The sequence below is a fragment of the Oncorhynchus tshawytscha genome, linkage group LG06 (assembly GCF_018296145.1).
Source record: "Oncorhynchus tshawytscha isolate Ot180627B linkage group LG06, Otsh_v2.0, whole genome shotgun sequence".
Taxonomy (NCBI): Eukaryota; Metazoa; Chordata; class Actinopteri; order Salmoniformes; family Salmonidae; genus Oncorhynchus; species Oncorhynchus tshawytscha.
In genome coordinates this window covers 23,299,473-23,326,482 of record NC_056434.1, presented here as the reverse complement: position 1 = coordinate 23,326,482, position 27,010 = coordinate 23,299,473, and the positions used below count along the sequence as shown (strand labels likewise).

The 27,010-nt window shown below is 39.4% G+C and overlaps 1 protein-coding gene and 1 pseudogene across 1 annotated transcript in view; one reads left to right on the top strand and one right to left on the bottom strand.

The window, feature by feature from the left end:
• LOC112252256 (microtubule-associated proteins 1A/1B light chain 3B) overlaps positions 1–6,800 on the bottom strand; it is a 28,705-nt gene extending 21,905 nt beyond the window's left edge. The window contains exons 1-2 of the mRNA XM_024423339.2: positions 6,705–6,800; positions 6,225–6,293 (exon numbers count right to left, since the gene is read on the bottom strand). Of these exons, the coding sequence (XP_024279107.1) occupies positions 6,225–6,255 (31 nt within the window). The 5' untranslated portion in view covers positions 6,256–6,293; positions 6,705–6,800. The remainder of the gene's footprint in view (positions 1–6,224; positions 6,294–6,704) is intronic.
• On the top strand, positions 5,222–24,090 carry LOC121846666 (annotated as a pseudogene).
• Positions 24,091–27,010: the final 2,920 nt, after the last annotated feature.

The window sequence follows — 27,010 nt, the reverse complement described above, 5'->3', positions numbered from 1 at the left end:
GCCATCCGTTATGGGTTAAGACTATCATATCAACTGCCATGCACTGTACTGCAGACAGAGGCTTAGGATGGACATTGTCCATGGCCTGCAATTGACATTAATTAGCTCCAGTGAAACACTTGAATTGTGTGCATCATCATACAAATGGAATCAACCAGGGCAAAATGTAGTATTAAAGAAAGAAATACTGTCACAGTGCAACTGATTTTGACACAGACAATTCCAAATCCTTTTGGTTACATCTTGATTTAAAATAATTATTGATTTTAAATGAATTGATGTATTTCCCCCTTCTCTTGTAAGGCAAATTTGCAGTAAGCCCCAACAAGCAACATCTATTTTGACGATAGAAGTTACATGTAATGGTACATGGCATAATTGCTATTGTTGTCAACATGCTATGGGGAGAGTGAGGCAGCCAGGAGAGGCGGACAGACATCTACTGTAATTAGAGCTAGTAAGAGTATATGATTTGTTCTAATTGCCTTGACAAGAGGCTGAGCGTACTCCACTCAATTACCTGAGCATGCTCTTTCCTAGGAGCCCTGTGGGAAATGGGCTTTCATTTTTTCATTGCTGAAATTGGAAGGATGTGGGGGTGGGAAATGTGTTCTGCTCTCCTCTGCGTCTGTCAAAGTGACAAAAAAATCTCTCAAATACAGTAAGCATGTGTCTTTACTGAAGCCTAGTGCACCATATTTCATACTCTGACAGGCCATTTGCGTTTTAGACTCTGTACAGATAGATGCACTCTACCTGCTTTCAGCATGGCTTCCTCATGAGAAATGTAAAAAGGTATGATCCCAATTCAATCAATCACAGATAAAAGATAACTGCACTGTGTGTTTACTCCAAATATGTACTCTGTCTTTTAAGGTCAGAGGTGGTTTCAAGTCAATATCCATTCACAATATTGTTTTTAAAAGCATCCCACTGGACAAAAACTGCATCAAACAACTTTGTTTCCATGTCATTTAAATTGTTTTCAATGTTATGACTTTGAATGAACATGGAAAACTGATTGGAGTCATCAACGTAAATCCAATGACATGGTGATTTTTTTTGTTGATTTTACGTTAAATTCACATTAGTTGACACCTCAACCAAATTGTAATCATCAAAACTAGACTTTGAACTGATGTCTGTCCCCAGTGGTGCCAAATCAACTCATCCAATGTTCTATGCACTGTAAAATGCCAAATATAGATCATAAGTCCTCCTGGCCACTACTCTGAAATCTAATCATTGTTCCCACAATGGGTACAACTGAATACAATATAAAAGCAGTATGTTCAAATGTCAACTGGATATGTTTAATGTCAATCATGGTTTTAAAATGACATCAAGCTCATTGGGCAAACTGGGAATAGCAGGTTACAACAGCTGTGTGTTTCTCCCTTCTAGACTTACTGATATCATCAACACAATTGTAGCCTATTTTTGTGGAAGTTTCACAAAACGATTGCTACTAAAAATGATAAAGGAAGCGTAGGGCTAGAATGGATAAAGTGACAGAACACTGAACACTATTGTGTTCCATCAGAACCAATGGGTCAGCAGCATGTGATCATGGCTGTGATCTCCACTCATGGGTAAAAGGATTGCATTGGGAGAGTTCAGTGAACCCATGCTATGGGGCTTTCCTGTGGATGCATGCTGGAGCGGTGGAAGAGCTCTGTCTGGAGGAGAGGTGTGCCTGGCAGGCTTTGTGACTTAAGGCCCCTCGCTGGGCCCACCTCTGATGTTGAGTCCCTGCCTTCGTTCTGAGATTGCACATCCTCCATCATGCCCCACCTCAGCCCCCATCCCCCATCCCCCAATCTCCCCAATCGCCTCAACCTCCCCCTGACTGCACTACCGATGCCTTTTGGATTGATGTGCAGTTCAAGTCAATACACCAGGACACTGTAAGGCTTTTTATATTCCAGCCAGCTTCTCCAACCGGGTTGTGCACCTGTATACCACTCTGAACAAAGGTTCATGGCGACCAGAGAGAGGAAGCATGTGTAGGATAACACCTGTTAGATCTTTAGGAACATTCCTGGAAGGTGGGGTAACCAAAGCAACCAAAGCAAAATGGAGGTTGAATACAGATCCAGTGGATGGGCTCGGTTTAAACGCTTCAAGCAGTGGCACACTAATCATCCACAGAAACTCTCTGACAAATAGAGGTGTCAGAAAAACTACATTGCCACATACAGATATGTTGATGAATTTCCTTACAATGCACCAGTGGCAGAAATTGCAATGCTTGGCATGTCACTTCACACACACAACCGAGACCTTGAAAGATAAGTGGGAATTGAATTGTTCAATCGATTCACATTTAGAAAATATTAGAATTGTGTTGACATGTAGACATGTAATGCAATTTAGTGATAGACCCAGAACTGAAATTCTTGTTTGTAATTATATTGTTCTAATAATATATCACATTAACATTTTGGAGCCTCAAGGGTATAACTTATTTCTGATTAGGGTTGCAAAGCTACCTATAATTTACCAAAGTTACAAGAATCTTCAGTAATTTTGGTAACTAACAGAAAATATATGGCAATCTATCGTAACTTTGGTTATTTACGCTTGAATAACTTTCCCCCAAAAATATTTATATGAAGTATAATTTTTTTTATATATCTGTGTCCATATTGTCCATGAGGTTCTAGTAGATTTACCATATTGTTCAAGAGAAAATAGCCTAACTAATTAAAAAAGCATCTATTTAACAATTAAATTATTTTCAATTAACTCTGCAACTCTTCCAACTATTTACTTTTCTTCACAACTGCCACCAGTTTGACACCAAAACATCGACAACAAATACATATTGACATCGTAAAATAAATGAAAGCGTAAAAAAAAATTGGATTTAATGCTGAAACACCAATGGTATTCACTAAGTTGATGGTTTATATTTAGGATAACCTTTTACAGCTTTGTCATTCTATTTTTAAATAATATTATTTAATTATTTCAGATATTTTACATGTGATAAGGCCACACAGAGGGGCAGAGATAATTACAGACACCTGTAATAATCTGAAGTACCCAAAGGGGCCACTAGATAAAATCCTTGATAAAATCCTTGAAAGATACCAAAATTCTGGTAATTTACTAGTACACTTAAAACGTTTCCAGTAATATACCGTCCCTTTGCAACCTATTTCTGAGACAAAGCTGTATCCACAGTATGATGCACATATTGTACATACATATCACATGTAAATATTACAATATGTTTCTCTAACTCACTTCCAGGCTGATTTACATTTGAGTAATTTTAGTAATCTTATCCAGAGTGACATACAAGTGCAATTAATTTCAATTTGACCATTTCATAAATAATCACTCTGTTGGAGAAAAACAAGCCATGTCAGCCAGCACCCTTAAGATCTATCTCAGAATTGTCTTCAGAAATAAACAAAAGCAATGTCAATCCATGACACACATTTACCGGCATAAGCATGGCACTTTAAATGTCACTTTGTGTTAGGTTAAATCATTTATATGCAAAACACCTTAGACAAACACGTTTACAGCCTTTTGAGGGACCTAAGCAAAATTTTGACGGAGGAGAGAAAACAAACGTTTTTGAGTTCATTTCCTGTAATTGTACAAATTTTGCCGTGGGGCGTAGAGAAAATGTTGCAGTTTTAAAGCAAGTTGCTGCAATTATACATATTTCGCCATTTGGGAGGAGAGAATATTTTGCAAGCTCTCTCTCTCACCCTGGATCATTTTGTGTTGTGCGGAGCAGAGCGTTCATCCTTCAGACGCCAGTAACAAGGCCAGATCAAACAGGGGTCTCAGTCTCCCTGCTGCTCCATGGGGGATCGCTGGAGGGGGCAGGGAGGAATAGCATTGTCACTGCCAATGCGTGCTGATTGTGATTGCACTTCAAATACAGCGACAAATGGCTCCCGCTTTACACAGATTCTGCAATGTTTTGATGTCAATAAAATGTCCCTACGGTGCTATTCATTCTTTCTTTTTCTTTAAAAGCCTCAAAAAGGGGAGGTTTCATGTGGAGGTACTCCTTAAAACGTCAGATTGCCCTCTTTCTGAGGTTAGCTGCCAAGAGGGATAAAACACCACTGCACGGTGAGCTCCTGTCTGAAGATGTCAATATTACTGGTTACACAAAGATTATTTAAGAATATTATTTCTTATACCTTTAAATTACAATGGACATGATGGCCAATCATTCCACAAAGGGAAGCCAACAATGGTCCCACATTATAAACATTATAAATCCAAATTAGAGGTCAAATGTGTTACACAGAAAGCAGCTAGCTATCTGAGGGTGCCAACAGAAGGGGATTTGGTAAATATGCACTTACCCTGCTGGGTATCTTTATCAAATAGAAGATGGTTGCTATTGTACAATCCAACGGGCTTAATTTGATATGAAATACATCTGTTTGCTGTAAAGACAAAAGCCTACAGTCTCAAACAATCCATTGAAACAGAAAATGGTAATGCCTGGATGTGTTTATAGGTGAGGAGATTTTATTTTATTTAAGGCATGTGTTGGGTTCACATATCAGTGAATTCAGACAGGTGTTTTCCCCCAGAGATAGCTACTGCTAATGAGTCAACACTCTTCTCAGGGCATACTACTCCTTTATCCCTGCATGCACTAGTTGGACATTGTTAAGTCATAACCAAGCTGCATCTAATTGCATTAATTGGATCAATGCACAAACGGTCTTGTTTGAACACCTGCTGTAAATAATTGTATTGCCTGGGTACAGACTGAATATGTAGCACACTATTTGTGGCACCATAATGGGGAGAGTTTCTCCATGTAAATGTGTAATCATGATGTTTCAGACAACCTGCCAGCCAGCCTGTTCAGCATAGACACAGCGCAGAAGTATGTGAGAGTTGTAATAAGGCTACATTGCACAAATCGTAGGTATAAGATATAAGGAGCGTCTCTAAATATGAAGTATTTTTATAAAACATTCTAAGACTATTAGTTACAATTAGGACGTACACTGTAGCCTAGTTAGTATCATAAAACATGTAGGCCTAACAGGTGAATGGTGACATTTGATTATGCTTAGGTAACACTTGTTGTTGAAAATAAATCTTCCATTCGACTAAAATGCCCCCGATTATTTGGACTAAACAGCGGTGCTGAAAATGATTAGACTTGAGCGGGAACGTGTCCCCCACAGCCTATTACTCGACATTGGAGCTGGTCACCCCGGTGGTGCTGAAATTATTAGTGAACAGGTTTTTAACAAGTCACCTCACGCTGAATAGTAAAGCACGTGGTTTTTGTGTTATATTTGTTCCAGAAATGTGAGTAAGCTTTTATATTTGCTTGATTTCCAAGGTTGACCAGTATAAAGTAATTAACTTATTAGAGTCTTTTAAAAACATCGTATTTCTATATGCTTCCAGAGGTCATCACCAGCATAACTTACTACTTGGCTATGGTCATTGCTATTACAAGGCTGCAAAACGAGTTCACAACTACGTGTTGCATGACATTATAGTAAAATAATTATTCAATTAAAAAATGGAGAATTAGTCATTATTTAAACCATCAAACTGAAGTGACAATTGCTTATGGTCGAAGCTACTCGGGAGCATGTGTTCCCATATGAGTCTAAAGTAGGCCTAAAATAGAACGATAAACGTTGTCTTATTTCACCCATCCAATTCGCCAGTCACCCTTAAACAAAAGTATTGTAGGCTACTATAACAGTAAATACGAGGACATAGCCAACTGGCTGATATGGATTTGTCAGGGATAACTGTAATAAAGAGCTCTTCAAATCTAATTATAGCCATTATGTAAACACAACCACAGGGACATTATCTTTCTTTGCGGGGGTCTTTCCTATAATCAATATAAACTTTTCGCAAGCCTTCGGTCTTCTCCTACTAACTGCCGGAGAGAAACCAGAAAAATGTCACTTTGAACTTTGCTTAGGGGCTATTACACAGTAACAAAGTGCAGATTTTCTCTGACCTTCTGTTTTTATAGTCGAATAAATCATTTGTAATGGGGAGGTTAAAGGGCATATGTAGGCTATCATAGCCTACTAAAAATCGTACAATAGGTTATTGTTCACATTATGCGAAAATATAAAGCTTAGATTTCACTGATTATATAGGCTATCACAGGAACATTACGAATCTACAGGAACAGTTTATGCTATAGACACCCTCAGAAATAATTCCAACAAGTTGTGATCGCTGCGTTCTACCTGTTGATATGATCAGCATCCCTCCCGACATGAACTATTGCGGTTTGACCAGTCGTCCCACGTATACATCTGAAAGTGTGGTACAAGAGTATGAAAAAATGAATCAAAATGAAAAGTCACATTTGTGAAATAATCAAATGTTCAACTCAATAGAGTCACATACATACGCCCACGATGTGACCCACATATTGGCATGCATTTAATATCCTTTCTTTGCATTTCAGCTCCAAGTCTCATTTTGCCAACTTGCCTTCTCGAGAATCAGACGTATAATTGTAGCAATGCTTAGTTCTTTGTCAATCAGATGTGGCTTGTTTCAGGCGGTTTTGCAAAACACGATTTATAGTCAAGAGAAAACAGACCACCCTCCTTATATACACCTGTGTTTCTTTACATCCATACCTCATTCATTATTTTATCATTCTATCATTCAGCAAACATAAAACAACAAGAGTCGATCAGAAATCAGAGATAGCCTACCTTGCAGATGCTGTCTGCGCCGCCTCTGGAACTGGAATCGAAAGTATTGACTGTGCATCTTTCTGCCATGTGCCGTATCACAACCTACAGTTTTTATGATGGCCATATCCATTTAAATCCCGATTCGTCCCCACAGGTGGCCTGTCAATTTCATGAGCGTGACGTCACCTTACGAAGGAGAGACATAAAAACCCATCTTTCACAACAAAAGTCCTATAGAGGATGTATTTTAGAATGAGATAATAAATGGTAGCCAGTAGCTTTAGTTGTAAAAATGCGGACCTTATCAGTAGGCTAGACCTACACTAGGCTATACATGTCTCTTAGAATAGTTTTTTCTATAACATTGTTCTGTTCATTTGCATGAGATTCTTATTGGAGAGAATGGTCAAATTTTAAAGACACCATGATCACAATGACCCATAGACCTAACGTTTACAACCTCAGTGGTGTTATTAATACATGTCAACTATATGAGCAAGCATATGGGCAAATGTCACATTCAGTTAGGAAATTGTTTATACATGTAGCCTTATATAAACACACGGAAAGAACAGAGTAAATCTAGCTCCTATTATTTTAGCAACAGAGGGAAATAGGATACACCGACCGTTTGTATGCATTATCTATTGTGTTTGAGGTTTCCTCCATGCATCTCAATACTCGTGACTATTCTAATTTTCATGTCTCCAGCGACAGTGATTCAATTACCAGAAAATACAACATTGATACTGTCTGTACTTTAAATACAAAAGCTGCAAGAGAAAAATAACAACTAAACATTTTTGAACAATGCTCATCTAGTTATTTAGCAGGCAATTTGCTTCTTTGAATGCATTTTGTTTAGACCACCAAGCATGATCCCCCATTCCCCCAATCAATGTCTCTTTTTGAGTCCGAATCCTTCATAAAAAGAGCCTCTTCCAGTCAGCACCACTTCCTTCACTGCAATAATAAGAGGGACTAAATTGCTGTCAATGCTCAACAAATAAATTGGAAAATTATGTTAGATTTTACTTTCAAATGGATTTTACGCACTTAGCAGATGACAGCTGCAAAAAGCACAGTCTGCAATTGTACATTTCCATGATTTTGAAGAAAAAGCTGCATAAGAGTGTATTGTCAGACACAAATGTGCTACCCCATTGTGCTGAGAACTTTAGTGTTCTCCTCCCAGACTAAACATGATTCTTTTAAATGTTTGATTCATTATATTTGTATCTCCATGTGTGTGTCTGTGTGTGCGCAAGTGTGTCTGTGTGTGCGCAAGTGTGTCTGTGTGTGCGCAAGTGTGTCTGTGTGTGGTGTATTTATCCATGGGGGTGTGTTTTGCCTATATGTGTGTTCTTCTGCATCTTGACAAATGTTTCTTTGGAGATGAAAGTAAAGATAGTTTTTTACTCTGATGTGTGTTTGAGGCACCACTGAAAGCTCACAATGGCTCTGTACTGTCTGATTCAGAAGCCTGGGTCATTTTACAGGGCTACCGATCAATGACATCTTCAAGTCTCTGAGCAGTTATATAGGGATAGTGGAGAAATACCTCTTCATCTGTGACCATCTGTAGTGTTTTCCCTTTATTCAATAGACCATTAGACACTAGTGTTTGTGGATCTCTTATACTGTAGCTACAATGTCATATCATTCTGAGTGTGAATGTGTATGCCTCTTACATAATGTAATATAACAACCAATATTCTAGATATACAGTGAATATGCAGAACATTAAGAACACTTTCCATGACATAGACAGACCAGGTGAAAGCTATGATCCCTTATTGATGTCACTTGTTAAATCCACTTCAATCAGTGTAAATGAAGGGGAGGAGACAGGTTTAAGAAGGATTTCTAAGCCTTGAGATAATTGAGACATGAATATGTGTGCCATTTAGAGGACAAATGGACAAGTCAAAAGATTTAAGTGCCTTTGAACAGGGTATGGTAGTCGGTGCCAGGTGCACCGGTTTGTCTCAAGAACTGGTGCCACTGAATATTAGGAAAGTGTTCCGAATGTTTGGTATACTCAGTGTATATCACTGTGTGGTTGCAGGATGACTGGTATGAGCACAATGAAATGAGGATACAACACAATTTAACAACAACAGTATGGTTTTAATATACATTGAAATGTCTTCACACACATTTAGAGACTTAGAAAGCCCTAGGCGTCAAGTAAGTGTTGTTGGGGTGTTGTCTTTATTCAGAGGGGTTTTATCAGCTGTACAGGGCTACAGCACAACTGATAAGAGTTTGGTTACATATCGCCAAAGAGCAGCCAAGTTCAAAAGTTGCACTAACACATGTCCATATCAGTGTTATGCAAACATGCACAGAACAATTCCTTGTTTGCCTAAGCAGCCTATAAGTAATTAATTGTGTTCATTGAGATGGAGCATCTGTTTATCCATACCCCTGACCCACCAAGAATCCCTGAACACCTGGCACAAGGCATCTCTTTTCTAGGTAACTGTGCTCATCAGATAATGACCTCTCCCTGGGTTAATACTTACAAACAAGGGATCCTTTTTCTGACAAAGCAGGGTTTCTACCCAGGGCCTAGTTCTATACTTTTAGACAGGGGGAATTTTAAACCATGACATAAACATCAGAAAAGGGAAAGAGTGCAAACAAACAGGATAGTCACATCAAACCACTGCTGGGGTCAGAGTTAGAGTGTTCTGCAATAGATGGACAAGTTTCTTTTGCACTAATGCGTCTTATACACTCAGCAGAGCAGTAATAATAGAAAAGTGCCCATCACTCTTCTCTCAACCGTATTCAGAATGGCAGAAATTGCCACCCTCCACAGCGACAGAGAAGTTGCGGCACAGACATGCGCAACGGTTATGTCCCCCACTGAGGCCCCCTTAGCTTTCTCCTGGAGAGGTAAAAAGGGTAATTCAGCCAGAGTCCAGGCGCTAGTGTTTGACCTCACTGCCTCCTTTTAAGGGTTTTTGAAAAATGGCTAATAATTTCTTTCCCCAACTTCTCATCCATCTCCACTGACCTTGCTAGAAGAAGGTGCCCCTAGAAAAGCACTGTCATTGTTCTGTTGCTATCTTCACTGCACAGTCCATATGTGCTTCGTAAAAGCGTAAAAATAGGAAGAAGTAATCAGTACTATAAGGAAAAACAGTAAAGTCTTCTAACTGTATATAATAGCACTCTGAAGAGTTTCATGTTTGATATAATAGTATGAATCATACGAGCAAACACATGGCACTACTCATGAACACACATGTAAATGGGCCAACAAGTAAGTGGCATGACTACATCCTTGACTGCTGTGTTCCTTCTCACCATCTTTACTTTGTCATTAATTCAGCATTGAGAGATTTCTGTGTTAAACTGCACTTAAAATCATCCCATACTTGAAGAAAATTTAAAATGTGGAATGTTGAGCAGTAAGGTTCCCCATTATACAAGAAAAGGGACAAATCTTGGTGGGCTAAACACTATTTTCAGCCTGGAAATGGAGTTCTGAAAAACATTCAGATATAGAAATATGTCCTGTGATGCAGTTTCATGCAAGAATCAAACACAAAATGTCAAAATAGAAGCCACAGGTTCTGAAAGTATTTTTGTAAGTAGGTTATTGTAAGAAGGAAATTAAATTCAGGAATATTAAAATGTCATGGAAATGTGATCACATTCAAATTACATTTGGAATTCCATTTCGTTATAAGTATTTTATAACTGTATCCAAAATAATAAAATACTGTACATTATATCATGAAACAATGAATACTATCAACTATCCAGACACCAAACTGTTACATTAAGCAAATTATGCAGGCTTTCTATTACATTCTAAATGATTGATGATCTTTTAATAGTGATAAACATCCAATTGTCTTCCTCTGAAAATCAAGTAGTGATCTCTTAGGAAATGAAGAGAAAGATAGCTTGTCTTTGTTGATTGATTTAGATGAGAGTTGCACTATTCGAACTGATTGGCTGTGTTCATGCCAAGTAACTGATGTACCCTAGTTTGTAACATTCTTTTGACTTCAGTTCTTTGAATGTGAAACTCTTAAAAGTTGATGCATTGAAATGGACTTGTGAGGATGCCGTTACTTCTCAGAAAACCGTGAATTTACTTCACTCACAAAGACTTGAAATGTTCAGATAGGTAGAGATAGCCGGATAGCGTTCTAAAATGCATGCGTATTTAGTGTGTCTTGCAAAGTTAAAAGCTTTTCCAAAATGTCAAATTCAACCCTTTAGGAAAATAGACATACAAAAATGGTGAAACAATGTATTTCTGCCTACTCTTTGTACTAAGAGCAACCTTTTCAAACTGCTATTTCAGCATCAAGAGGAAATGTACAAAAATATTATGAGGGAAAAATGTACACAATAAATGTATAATTTTTAACTATCCATGTCATTTTCCAACTAGCCTACTATCTTTCTACAGGTCTACACTTATTTTAAATACAGTGCCTTCAGAAAGTATTCCTACCCTTGACTTTTTCCACATTTTGTTGTGTTACAGCCTGATTTTAAATTAGATTAAATTGAGATTTTGTGTCACTGGCCTACACAAAATACCCATAATGTTTTTTGAAATGTTTACAAATTCATAAAAAATGCAAAGCTGAAATGTCTTGAGTCAGTAAATATTCAACCCCTTTGTTATGGCCCAAATATGTTCAGGAGTAAACATGTGCTTATCAAGTCACATAATAAGTTGCATGGACTCATTCTGTGTGCAATAATAGTGTTCAACATGATTTTTAATGTGTACCTCATCTCTGTACCCCACACATACAGATACAGTTGAAGTCAGAAGTTTAAATACAATGAGGTTGGAGTTATTAAAACTCGTTTTTCAACCACTCCCCAAATTTCTTGTTTAACAAAATATAATTTTGGCAAGTCGGTTAAGACATCTACTTTGTGGATGACACAAGTAATTTTTCCAACAATTGTTTACAGACTGGATATATTTCAATGCCTACCTTCAAACTCAAACTTTGCTTGACATCATGGAAAAATCAAAAGAAATCAGCCAAGACCCCAGAAAAAAATTGTAGACTTCCTGTCACGACATTCATCAGAAGAAGAGGAGTCATTGGACCAAAATGCAGCGGGGTACGTGTTCATCTTTATTAGCTTAACTGACTGAACACTGAATACAAAATAACAAAAGAATAGCCAAAACAGTTCTGCAAGGTGCAACCAACACTAAACAGAAAATAACCACCCACAACTAACAGTGGTAAAACAGGCTACCTAAGTATGGTTCTCAATCAGAGACAACGAAAGACAGCTGTCCCTGATTGAGAACCATACCTGGCCAAAACATAGAAATACAAAACCTAGACATACAAACATAGAATGCCCACCCACATCACACCCTGACCAAACAAAAAATAGAAACATACAAAGCAATCCACGGTCAGGGCGTGACACCTCCACAAGTCTGGTTCATCCTTGGGAGCTATTTTCCAATCGCATGAAGGTACTGCGTTCATCTGTACAAACAGATAACCACCATCGGACCACGCAGCCGTCATACCGCTGAAGAAGGAGACGCGTTCTGTCTTCTAGAGATGAACGTACTTTGGTGTGAAAAGTGCAAATCAATCCCAGAACAACAGCAAAGGACCTTGTGGAGATGCTGGAGGAAACAGGTACAAAAGTATCTATATCAACAGTAAAACGAGTCCTATATCGGCATAACCTGAAAGGCCACTCAGCAAGGAAGAAGCCACTGCTCCAAAACCATCATAAAAAAGCCAGACTACGGTTTGCAACTACACATGGGGACAAATATCATACTTTTTGGAGAAATGTCCTCTGGTCTGACGACACAAAAATAGAACTGTTTGGCCATAATGACCATCGTTATGTTTGGAGGAAAAAGGGGGAGGCTTGCAAGCCAAAGAACACCATCCCAACCGTGAAGCACGGGGGTTGCAGCATCATGCTGTGGGGTGCTTTGCTGCAGAAGGGACTGGTGCACTTCACAAAATAGATGGCATCATAAGGGAGGAAAATTATGTGGATATATTGAAGAAACATCAAATCAAATGTATTTATATAGCCTTCTTACATCAGCTAATATCTCAAAGTGCTGTAAAGAAACCCAGCCTAAACCCAAACAGCAAGCAATGCAGGTGTAGAAGCACGGTGGCTAGGAAAAACTCCCTAGAAAGGCCAAAACCTAGGAAGAAACCTAGAGAGGTACCAGGCTATGAGGGGTGGCCAGCCCTCTTCTGGCTGTGCCAGGTGGAGATTATAACAGAAAATGGCCAAGATGATCAAATGTTCATAAATGACCAGCATGGTCAAATAATAATAATCACAGTGGTTGTCGAGGGTGCAGCAAGTCAGCACCTCAGGAGTAAATGTCAGTTGACTTTTCATAGCCGATCTTTAAGAGTATCTCTACCCCTCCTGCTGTCTCTAGAGAGTTCAAAACAGCAGGTCTGGGACAGGTAGCACGTCCGGTGAACAGGTCAGGGTTCCATAGCCACAGGCAGAACAGTTGAAACTGGAGCAGCAGCACGCCCAGGTGGACTGGGGACAGCAAGGAGGCATCATGCCAGGTAGTCCTGAGGCATGGTCCTAGGGCTCAGGTCCTCCAGAGAGAGACCCTAGAAAGAGAGAATTAGACAGGAGAGGAAGCATACTTAAATTCCACACAGGACACCGGATAAGACACCGGGCTGCCCTAACCCAGACAGGAAGATCACGTTAGTGACTAGCACTAACTGAAGTGTATTTAGTTACCATCCTGCAAGGCCGAGTTTATCCGCCACGGCACGCTGGAAAACCCAGTAGAAGATCATTGTGACTAGCACTAACTGTGTATTTAGTGCTTTATCCGGGAAGCTGGAAAGTAGAGCATTGCAGTAAACCTAGAAAAGAAAAACATGGATTAATTTTTCTGCATCATTTTTGAACAGAAAGTTTCAGATTTTTGCAATGTTACGTAGTTGGAAAAAATCTGTCCTTGAAACAGTCTTGATTTGTTGGTCAAAAGAGAGATCAGGGTCCAGAGTAACGCCGAGGTCCTTCACAGTTTTATTTGAGAAGACTGTACAACCGTCAAGATTAATTGTCAGATTCAACAGAAGATCTCTTTGTTTCTTGGGACCTAGAACAAGGATCTCTGTTTTGTCCGAGTTTAAAAGTAGAACGTTTGCAGCCATCCACTTTCATATGTCTGAAACACAGGCTTCTAGAGAGGGCAATTTTGGGGCTTCACCATGTTTCATTGAAATGTACAGCTGTGTGTCATCCGCATAGCAGTGAAAGTTAACATTATGTTTTCGAATGACATCCCCAAGAGGTAAAATATATAGTGAAAACAATAGTGGCCCTAAACGGAACCTTGAACATCTCAAGTCCTCAGTCAGGAAGTTAAAACTTGGTGTCAAATGGGTCTTCCAAATGGACAATGACCTCAAGCATACTTCCAAAGTTGTGGCAAAATGTCTTAAGGACAACAAAGCCAAGGTATTGGAGTGGCCATCACAAAGCCCTGACCTCAATCCTGTAAAAGATTTGTGGGCAGAACTGAAAAACTGTGTACGAGCAAGGAGACCTACAAATCTGACTCAGTTACACCAGCTCTTACACCAGCTCTGTCAGGAAGAATGGGCCAACATTCTCCCAACTTATTGTGGGAAGCTTGTGGAAGGCTACCCGAAACGTTTGACCCAAGTTAAGCAATTTGAAGGCAATGCTACCTAACACTATGTATGTAAACTGCGCCCGGCCCGCCACAGGAGTCGCTGGTGCGCGATGAGACAAGGACATCCCTACCGACCAAGCCCTCCCTAACCCGGACGACGCTAGGCCAATTGTGCGTCGCCCCACGGACCGGGAGGTCCGCACAATTGGCCTAGCGTCGTCCGGGTTAGGGAGGGCTTGGTCGGTAGGGATGTCCTTGTCTCATCGCGCACCAGCGACTCCTGTGGCGGGCCGGGCGCAGTGCGCGCTAACCAATGTTGCCAGGTGCACGGTGTACCCTCTGACACATTGGTGCGGCTGGCTTCCGGTTTGGATGCGTGCTGTGTTAAGAAGCAGTACGGCTGGTTGGGTTGTGTATCGGAGGACGCATGACTTTCAACCTTCGTCTCTCCCGAGCCCGTACGGGAGTTGTAGCGATGAGACATGATAGTAGCTACTACAACAATTGGATACCATGAAATTGGGGAGAAAAAAAGGGGTAAAATTCAACAAAAAAAAAACAAAAAAAAGAGAATCATACTTAGGTAGCCTTTTCCCACCTGTGTTTTGTGGGTGATTATTTTCTGTTCAGTGTTTTTCCATTCACCGTACAGAACTGTTCGTTTGTCGTATTTTTGTTCAGTGTTCAGTTTTTAATTTAAAAAAAAAACATGGACACTTACCACGTTGCGCATTGGTCCTCCTCTTCTTCCACATACGACGATCGTTCTACATTTCACATTCTTAAAATTAAGTGGTGATCCTAACTGACCTAAGACAGGGAATTTTTACTAGGATTAAATGTCAGGAATTGTGAAAAACAGAGTAAATGTATTTGGCTGAAGTGTATGTAAACTTCCGACTTAGGTCCCTCAGTCGAGCAGTGAATTTCAAACACAGATTCAACCACAAAGAAGGGCACTTATTGGTAGATGGGTGGTCATTGTATATTCCTTTGAGCATGATGAAGTTATTAATTACACTTTGGATGTTGTATTAATATACCCAATCACCACAAAGATACATGTGTCTTTCCTAACTCAGTTGCAGGAGGGGAAGAAAACTGCTCAGGGATTTCACCTTGAGGCCAATGGGGACTTTAAAACAGTTACAGAGTTGAATGACTGTGAAAGGAGAAAACTGAGGATTGATCAACAACATCGTAGTTACTCCACAATACTAACCTACATGTCAGAGTGAAAAGACAGGAAGCCTGTAGAGAATTAAAATAGTCCAAAACATCATGTTTGCAATAAGATACTAATGTAAAACCGCAAAAAAATGTGGTAAAGAAATTAACGTCATGTCCTGAAAGTGTTGTTTCGGACAAATCCAACACAACACATCACTGAGTACCACTATTCATATTTTCAAGCATAGTGGTGGCTGCATCATGTTATGGGTATGCTTGTCATTGGCAAGGACTAGGGAGTTTTTTAGGATAAAAATAAATAGAATAGAGCTAAGCACAGGCAAAATCCTAGAGGAAAACCTGGTTCAGTCTGTTTTCCAACAGACACTGGGAGAGACATTTTCATTTCAGCAGGACAATAACTTAAAACACAAGGCCAAATATACACTGGAGTTTCTTACCAGGATGGCATTGAATGTTCCTGAGTGGTCTAGTTACAGTTTTGATTGAAAATCTATGGCAAGACCTAAAAACTGCTTCCTAGCAATGATCAACAACCAACTTGACAGAACTTGAAGATTTTTTTTTTAAGAATGTGCAAATATTGTACAATCCAGGTGCAGTTGTGTAAGTACTTGACTTTATCTGTATTTTACTGTACTATTTATATTTTTGACTACTTTTACACCTCATTCCTTAAGAAAATAATGTACTTTTACACCATACATTTTCTGTGACACCCAAAAGTAGTGGTTACATTTTGAATGCTTTTAGCAGGACAGAAAAATCGTCCAATTCAAGCACTTATCCCTGGTCATCCTGACTGCCTCTGATCTGGCGGACTCACTAAACACACATGTACATTTTGTCTGATTGCTGGAGAGTGCCCCTGGCTATCCATAAAAAATAATAATAATAACATTTAAAAAATGGTGCCGTCTGGTTTGCTTAATATAAGGAATTTTAAATGATTTATTCTGTTTCTTTTGACATTTTAGCAATTACATTTACTTTTGATAATAAAGTATATTTAAAACCAAATACTTTTAGACTTTTACTCAAGTGGTATTTTACTGGGTGACTTTAACTTTAACTTTTACCTTTGCTATTAAATGTATCTTTACTTTTACTCAAGTATTACACTTGGGGGGTTTTTCCACCACTGTCCAGGTATGCAAAGCTCTTAAAGACTTACCCAGAAAGACTCACAGATATAATCGCTGCCAAAGGTGATTCTAACATACATTGACTCAGGGGTCTAAATACTAATGTAAATTAGATATTTATGTATTTCAATTTCAATAAATGTGCAAACATTTCTAAAAACATTTTTCACTTTATCATTATGGGGTATTGTGTGTAGATGGGTGAAACAAAAAAAAAAATCTATTTAATCCATTTTGAATTCAGGCTGTAAAAAAAAAAAGTGGAATAAGTCAAGAGGTATGAATACTTTCTGAAGGCACTGTGTGTTTATTTTCCATTAGCTGTTAAACATACGTCTTTGAAATGGTCCCTTGAGGTCTCTCGTCCGCTCATAATTACAGCCTTCGTGTCTGTGGAGCATATGGAGGAAGTCAATTGATCTAGGCTCTATCCCTCTATTCGTCCAGAAAGAATAGCCCAAAAGTATTTGAATACCCCTTCTGCCATAGCCTTTTCTCAATCCAAATCATACTTTGCAAACAGCTGCTAAAAGCTGAGGTGAAAAGAGTATGAGACATACAGTACAGAAATTAATGAGCTGATATACAAAACCCAAAAGAAAAGGTGTGGGAGAGGATAATCTTCCTGAATAAGTTATTTATGTGCTACACACATCCCCTCTGAGTAACAGAGCACCAGGTATTATTATTGGGTATTTTAAAAAATACCACAGAAGGCTTGCATTGCATGACATGGTAAAATCTACAGTACATTGAAAAGTAGACCATTTTATGTTCTTGCCACTGTTTTTAGCACTACCTTTCCTTGTTCACAGCATGCTATTACTGGAAATTATGACTTGTAATCTGCGAGACAGGTCCGTCAGGGATAATTGCACATAGAGCCATTATCATGCTCTCAAGGCCAAGCATGAAGGCTTTCTTCTGTTGGTCTTCCTTCTGCTTTTTCTGTGCAATTTTTTAGTCTTAAGAACAAGATCCATTTTGGGATTGTATAGAACATTTAATCATTAAGACCCATATCTCTCCATCCCCTACTTTGTGATGGTTTCAGTTGATTAGACCTATTAGCAGGGCCAGTAGTGTACTATGGTCACATGGCCAGGAAAACTTCTGAACCGAATTTGTCAGCTATATGCGAGTGGAGGTTTTCTCATTTAATCACTTCATGTTTCTATCTTAGGGTTTCATCCTGACCACATATTTAAAGTAATTATATTCAAATTAATTTCAAGTAGAAAAACACTATTAGGGCCCCAGGAAATCACAGGGTCTGTGCCCCAGGCAATTGCTGTGTCATTGCAGTGTAGGCTTTTACTACCAGTCTATTTTTGGTCAAATGTGGTGTCAACGTGATGCAATACTCTTTTCAACCTGAGTTTATGGTGGCGCTGTGAGGAATGGTTCCACGGAAGAGGATGCGTCTTCGCTGACGGCTCTATTAGCTAGCTAACTAATACCAACAACATTGAACAGTGTTGAGAAATCACGACTCACTTATGTCGTATGTGCAGAACAAATGTTCCAAGCTTGTCATACATTCGTTTTTATTGCCTGCCCTCAAGACGCTAGACTCAAGCCTGTAAGTTATACGTTATTCCCGCATTTGTTTATTTTTGTGACTGCACAGTCAGCACTAGTCAGTCAGCACTAGTACCAAAGATATTTATAAGCCTTCTGTCTGGGCTAGTACTAGTAGCAAGCTAGCGAGCTAACGTTAGCATACCGGCTTGACAATGTATTTCTGTTGGTGGTGTATTTTGCTGCATCTGTTACTGTCTTGCCCAAAACGAAATAATATTCAGCTTCGTTTCGGGAAGCTCGTGACTTCAGATGGAACGCTAGCTAGCTGCTATTTTTCAGGACTAGCTTGGTAGTTAGCATGTTAGTATGAATGGAAAATGGGAGCCACACTTTTTTCCTGTGGTTAATCTGTAAAAATGAAATAATGACCTACTAACCCGTCGCCAAGTTAATGGTTCTGACTAGGTGGAATACAGCTACGAACGTATCAGGCTAGGATAATTTACTTAGCAGGTTAGGCAAATTAACAGCAGACTGAGGCTAAGAAAAGAGTTAGGGTTAGCTAAATTGCTCTCTTAACCTGCTACGAAAAGTTACTTCCGCTCTTAGCTGTACTCCATCGACTCACTACACAGGCTAATTGCGCATAGCCCATAGAGAACAATAGTAATAGATTTTTTTTGTAGGCACTAACTCCGCCATGTTTTTGGGGGATAAACGTCGGTAATAAGGCATGTTGTAAACACAGGTTTATGAGATATTATCAATAAATCCATTCCAATAAGATCTGTTGGACAAAAGTTTGGATGTTGCCACACACATACCTACTTGTTAACAAAATTAAGGAAGTTTCCTTTAAAAGTATTCATAAATATTATCCTGCTAACCACTATATGAACACGTTTAAAGCAAACATCAACTCAAATTGTTCCTTTTGTAATGACCACCCAGAAACAGTGTTGCATCTTTTTTGGCATTGTATTCATGTAAGGAAACTGGCAAGACATCAGTAGATTTATAATTGAACACATTTATGAAGATCTTACACTATTCTGAAGAGATGTACTGCTTGGATTCTTTACCTACGATAGAAATAAGCTGAAACATTTTTATGTAATTAATTTAATTATTCTTTTGGCCAAATTTCATATTCACAAATGTAAATTTACAAACAAAACACCACATTTTCTTACGTTACAAAAATAAATTGAACTGTATTTTAAGACAATTAAATACTCTACTAACAAAAGCTGTTAGAATTATAATTCTATGCATGTCCCTTAAGGTCCTTGTGTAATGCGATATTGTACCCCCTAGACCAATTGTCCATTGTATATTATTTATATATATACTTGTGTTCCCACATGTACTTCCTGTATTGATATGTTGTTAATTTTTAAAAAAGGCTTAGGAGATCTTAGACCTTTTGTTCTTTGAGATAATCTTCAGTTTATGTCACTTTTTGTGAATGTTGAAGAATTTATATATATATATATTTTATTTTATATTTTATATTTTTACCTTTATTTAACTAAGCAAGTCAGTTAAGAACAAAATCTTATTTACATTGATGGCCTAACCCGGCCAGACTCGGGCGACGCTCAGTCAATTGTACGCCGCTCTATGGGACTCCCAATCATGGCCAGTTGTGTTGCACCTCTTGAGAGCCCCCGAAATGTAATCAAATTAAATACAAGCACAAAGGCATCATAATTCATAAAGGTCATGTTAACTGAATATTATCTCATAGAACAAAACATATAAGATCTCCTAAGCCTGTGTTAACCTCAGGCCTTATTTTAAGCGTTTATCCGAAAACCCCATTATTTCCTGATTTATTTTCCACATAGGAATGGCTGATGAACCAGAGGTAACTTATTTCTGTTTTTTAGAATACAAGCTGGCGAGCTCTATTGTGCATGTTTTCAAACACTGTGCGGAAGTGTCTGTGAACAAGGTGCGCTCTCTACTAAAGAACAGTGTTCAATGTTTAATTCAATGGAAACAGTACTGTATTGAACAACCAGTTGAAGAACGGTGTGATTATGGTGGCCCAAAGGGAGATCGTGTATAGTGTGTGATGTACGAGTTTTGCGATTTCAAATGCACACCCATTTTGATCAGGCCACACCCACCAAACGGGAGTGAATGGATTTTGCAGGAAATTTTGTGTGATATTTTTGGGCAAATATTCATGATTTTACTGGGGCAATGCTGGCATTTTGCATGGCAATATGCAATGGTTGTCCAATTTGTGGTGAAAATATGCATGTTTGTTGATGTGTGGCTTGATTGAACCATATTATGCAGGAAATGTGCAGTAATTGGTTGAAATTTAAAGCCCTCTTTTCTTTCTTTTTTTCCTGGATGGACTGGCTATTGAACATTGTGCACTGTTTTGAATGTGTTGTCCAGTACCTACCCCATCATGTAATGTAGCAAATGTTGAAACGAACTGAACACAGCCCTGTAGTGTATTCATTAGTCGGACACTGTTGCAAAACGTTTCACGGCAGAAACGGTTTACTCCACGTAGAGTATTGAACAAATTCATGTAGGTCCCTCCCCTTTTACTTCCATTTGCTTCTATTTGTGTACGTTTCACATTGCTTGGTCTCAGTGAATACACCCCTGATCTAGGCTAAACTCATTTTAGTTAGAAATGACCTGTATGATATATGAATCTTCTGATCAGCTTGTTGCATTTTCAACTTAATTGTAAACTGATATAATCGTTGTTTGTATTACCTCTTTTACCAGTTGCTATACAGAGAGATTTGTGATGTAGCAACCAGTAAGTGGGAGCTGGCAACAATCGAACCATGGAAGATGATTCCCCAACCCTGAAACCCAGGCGCATCCAGAACCAGAATGTAGTCCATCGACTGGAGCGGCGGCGGATCTTCTCTGGACGGGCTGGAGCCCACTGGTACCGCGTGCGCTGCTTCCACCAGAACCTTTTCCCCAACTTCACTGTGGTCAACGTAGAGAAGCCTCCTGCTTCCTCCGCAAGTTCTCCCCAGATGGACGCTGCTTCATAGCCTTCTCCTCTGACCAGACCTCCCTGGAGATCTATGAGTACCAGGGCTGCCAGGCGGCTGAGGATCTGCTGCTGGGGCAGGATGGGGAGACCCTGGCCAATGGCAATGACCAACGCTCCCTCAACATCCGCGGCCGCCTCTTTGAACGCTTTTTTCATTACTGCACGTCACTAATGTGGCCTCCAATGGAGAGCACCTGAACCGAGAGTGCAGCCTATTCACTGATGACTGTCGCTATGTGATCGTGGGCTCAGCGGTCTATGTGCCCGAGGAGCCCTCTCCACACTTCTTTGAGGTGTACCGCAACAATGAGTCTGTGACTCCCAACCCCCGCTCTCCGCTGGAGGACTACTCACTGCACATCATTGACCTGCACACTGGCCGGCTTTGTGACACCAGGTCCTTCAAGTGCGACAAGATCATCCTCTCGCATAACCAGGGACTCTACCTCTACCGTAACATACTGGCTGTTCTTTCTGTTCAGCAGCAGACAATCCATGTCTTTCAGGTATATATCTCATCCTGCATCACCCTCTGAACCCTATGCCTACCTGGAAGTAAGATTATCGAATGTAATTAACGTTTTTACAAACATTTTGCTTTCATCCGGTAGGTGACATCAGAGGGGACGTTCCTGGACGTGCGAACCATTGGTCGGTTCTGCTACGAAGACGACCTCCTCACTCTGTCTGCGGTGTATACTGAGGCCCGGGCCGAGGGCCAGCCAGGCTTCTCCCGCCTCTACAAGGAGAAGACCATCAACTCCCTGAAGCACAGACTACTGGTCTACCTGTGGAGACGGGCTGAGCAGGACGGCAGCGCCACCGCCAAGCGACGCTTCTTCCAGTTCTTTGACCAGCTGAGACAGCTGAGGATGTGGAAGATGCAGCTACTAGATGAGCACCACCTCTTCATCAAATATACCAGTGAGGACGTGGTCACCCTGCGAGTCACTGACCCCTCTCAGGTACACTTACCCCCTCTTCCCTAATTAAGTTTCTGTAATAAGGCCTTGTTGGTGTGGAAATCATGCAAGTATGCACTTATGAAAGTGCTATCTGTAAATCCAATCTGCAGTTGATTAGATCCTGTTATTTGATTTTGTTTTTCTGTACTCTACATAAAGGGACTGGGGAATTAATACTGTCGATTCAGGCTCATTTCAGCTTATTGCTCAGAAAACTTCTGTTATGAAAAATTGAAATTGATTTTGTATCAAACATTAACTATAGGCCTATTTCATATGATTGTTTGCTGCTGTGGCATTAGTGCATATCGTCTTTATTTCTAACTTCATATCTGTCTGCTCTTCTCTCAGCCCTCGTTCTTTGTAGTGTACAACATGGTGAGCACAGAGGTGATGGCAGTCTTTGAGAACACCTCTGACAAACTGCTGGAGCTGTTTGAGAACTTCTGTGACCTGTTCCGGACGCCACACTCCACAGTGAAGCTGTTCAGTTCCCCTGCTCTGCCTCCAGCAACAACTTTGCACGGCAGGTCCAGAGAAGGTATTGGTGACTGGGGGGGAGGCCCACCACAGGGCTACCATGAAAATACATCCATACAGTGTGTCCCAGTCCAAAGGCCAATAAATTGAACCAATTTACAGAAATTAGACTCTTAAAACAGTGTTTAGTAGAGTTCTGATTCCTTAGAATTTTTCAGTCAAGTGATTCAGAAATCCTTCTGCTTATGCTCCTTCCTCGTCAGGTTCAAAGACACCATAGTGAATGCAAAGTATGGCGGTCACACTGAGGCTGTGAGGAGGCTGCTGGGACAGCTGCCCATTAGTGCTCAGTCCTACAGCAGCAGCCCCTACCTCGATCTTTCTCTTTCAGCTACGACGACAAGTGGGTGTCTGTGATGGAACGGCCCAAAACATGTGGAGACCACCCCATCAGGTAACATTGACTAGATAATGCTGATTTCTAATGTTTTTCTGTAGGGCACAACAAACATTTTTGCTTTAAGTAAAAATGACATGTAATTAATAATCAATCATTCATACCATAAAACTTCAACTAATAAAGGGGTGTTATTTGCTTCAACTGTGGAGCTGCCCCGAAGTCTGTTAGAGACATCAATCATTCAGAGCGAGATGGAGATTCTGTTAGATTCCACCAGAGCATGAATGCATAATTCAACTTTTCTTGACCAGGTGTTTATTATAGAGACCGCCATTTATTAGCTAAAATGTGTAAATGATGCCTAACCATTATAAAAGGCAGGGACTTGTTGGAGACTGTTTAATCAACATTTTATGGTAACTGTAAGCTCTCTTGTTTTTGAAACGATTATATTTATTGTTAGGAAATTAAACTACAATAACTAATAACGTTATAGGACAACCATTTGGATGTTACTGTGTGATCCTAGATACCCTCTTTCATTTCAAACTTGCATTTGAAAAGACTGACTGTTTTTCTTGTTAACTGCAGGTTTTACGCTCGGGACTCTGGCTTGCTGAAGTTCAAGATCCAGGCAGGCCTCCTGGGCCGGCCCATTAACCATGCCGTCCGGCGGCTGGTGGCCTTCACATTCCACCCCTTTGAGCCGTTCGCCATCTCAGTTCAGAGGACCAACGCTGAGTATGTGGTGAATTTCCACATGCGTCATGTCTGTGTATGAGAGGAAAGCAGTGGACTAGACCTGGAGAACTTGGCATTGTACTGTGTAGAGCAAAATGCAGTCACTCTGCCTTTTTCTCCCCTAGTGTGAGGAACAAAATAAGACTGGACTGTGGGCGGAACCACTTGAAGTTGAAATTGGGAGCTTGGGGATGGGGGATGGATTCCTTGCAGGGACCAAAGATGTTTTTGGCTGGCTCTCAAAATGTACTTTTTGGTCACATTTTATTCTATGTATTTTTATTTAGCCTTTTTACATTTGTTTTATATTTCAATAAAATTATTTAAATATTTATTGTGATTCTTTATTATTAATATTTTACTAGAATAATGACTATCTGTAATATGCTTTGCTTAGTGGACTTAGTTATTAAAACCTGATTGGTCTAAAGCGTCTTTAACATGAGCAAAAAGGGGACAATGTAATTTATTTTCCTCTTTTTCCAATTTAACAAATGATCTACTATATGTTGCTAACCTAAGCTCATACTGTGTTAGAAATGAAATACATTATGTGGGTAAGTTATAAAGGAAATGACCATTAATTTATTTGAAAATACTGATTCCTTGTTGACCCGATCACCGAAAACACTAAAGAATATCTGAGCACCGCTGTCTGTGGGATTATCTTAATTATCAATACTTTGTTTTGACAAGTCAAGTAAGAAGAATTTCATGAGGACGGTACTACTGTACTCATAGCTGTAGCCATATTTTGGAATACATGATTGTTTAATGTTATTTACAGTTGAGCAGATGTTATTATCAAGAACAAATTCAAATTGTAGGTACAGTTTTTGTGCTGCTTTATTTCAGGTTGCTGTCAGCACCATTTGGAGTGTACATCCATGCTAGTAATTACTCCAATTTATAAATTTGACCTAAAATATCTTGCTCGCATTACTGATTAAAAAAATAAAAAATCTGAGGTGGAATCTTGGGATTATCCACTGCATGAGCCTCTGCCTGCAGGAAATGTGGAGTGAAAAGTCTCAGCTGAGGAGTGGAACGAGAAGTGTGATCCAACTGGAGCTTTCTGTGGGTGTGTGAGTGGGAAGATGTCTGTGTACATCACCTTTCTCATTTAACTCAGACATAATGATACTGCAGCAAAACAGGACCAAAAGGACAAAGGAATGAAGAAAAAAATGCTATGGCGATCATGTTTTCACAGTGCAATCAGCTCAGTTTGGAAAAAATAGGAAGTCAAATTTGCAGGGCATTTCCCGCATTTTATGATGATTTTATCTAGCTCATTTATCTACATTCAGGTTCATAATTATTAGCACCCTTAATAAAGATGAGCAAAAAATACTATAAAAGAATTACAAATACTGAACTATATGGTATGCTCTAAACAATTAGGACATTATATTTTATACTATTACAATTGCCCAGAGAAAGATAGGTGTAACAAGTAATACAAAAACATCTCTAAAAGATAGGTGTGTTAATAATTTTGACCCCTGTTTTCAAGCACAAGTTGAGACTTTTTCTAAAATGTTTTATAAGATTGGAGAACATGTTGGGAGGGACATTCCTCCACACAGAATCTTTCCAGAACCTTGATATCTTTCGCCTGCTCTCACAGACTACCCTTTTCAATTCAAACCCCAGGCTTTCAATGGGGTTCAATTCAGAGACTGAGATGAGCATTGCAAAATGTTGAGCTTGTGGCCAATTAAGCATTTCTTAGTGGATTTTATATTTATTACTTGTTAATTAAACAAAATCTATTTCTCAATTTTCTTAGTAGAAAATATCTAATTGTCAAATTTTTTTTAGCATGCAATATATACTGAACAAAAATATAAACGCAACATGTAAAGTGTTGGTCCCATATTTCATAAGCTGAAATAAATGATCCCAGAAATGTTCCATACAGACAAAAAGCTTATTTCTCTCAAATGCTTTGCACATATTTGTTCACATGCCTGTTAGTGAGAATTTCTCCTTAGCCAAGATAATCCATCCACCTGACAAGTGTGGTATATCAAGAAACTGATTAAACAACATGATCATTACACAGGTGCACCTTGGGCTGTGGACAACAAAATGACAATTTTGTGCAGTTTTGTCAACACAATGCCACAGATGTCTCAATTTTTGAGGGAGCGTGCAATTGGCATGTTAACTGCAGGAATGTCCACCAGAGTTGTTTCCATAAAATTGAATGTTAATTCAATTAAGCCGCCTCCAAAGTTGTTTTAGAAAATATGGCAGTACGTTCAACCGGCCTCACAACCACGCCAGCTCAGTCCATCCACATCCAGCTTCTTCACTTGCTGGATCATCTGAGACCACCAAACCAGACAGCTGATGAAATTGAGGAGTGTTTCTGTTTGTAATAACGCCCTTTTGAGGGGAAAAACAAAATCTAATTAGCTGGGCCTGGCTCGCCAGTGAATGGGCCTATTCCCTTCCAGGCCCACCCATGACTGCGGCCATGCCTAGTCATGTTAAATCCATAGATTAGGGTCTAATTGATTTATTTTAATGAACTGATTTCCTTTATATGAACTGTAATTCAGTAAAATCGTTGAAATTGTTGCATGTTGCATTTATATTTTGTTCAGTTTAGCTCAGTATTTCTATTATTTCTTTTTTTTTTGCACATTTCTGTGATCTTTATCAAAGGTGCCAATAATTATGGACCAACTGTAAATCAGAAGGTTACTCTTCTACAACAGAATTATAAGTGAAGGGAAATAGATGACGTTCATGTCAACCAACATTCATAAGATGTTTAATGTACTATCCTCTTTTTAAGCGCCTCTCAAGGTTAAATGCCTCTGTGTTCTGTGCCCATCTGTAGACTCAATGGAATAAAGCAAAGGGTGGTAACAGGCTTTATCACAAAAGACAAAGGCGTGTCATACCAGCTAAACAATCTATTACTGCAAAGACTTGAAAATCCATTTCAGCTTGATTCAGGGCTGAAATACTTAGGCATGTGTGTCCCATCTGAATAACAGATAACAGTTAGGTGAGTTCTTCAGTAGGCTTTGAACACTTGGGAAACTAAAGTTGGGAAATGTATAGCAAGGTGCTGATATGCATTTTTCTTCGTATCTGTGTCCATTCCTCAGTAAGAAATCAATCCTGAAACGTATCTTACTGTATTAACCAA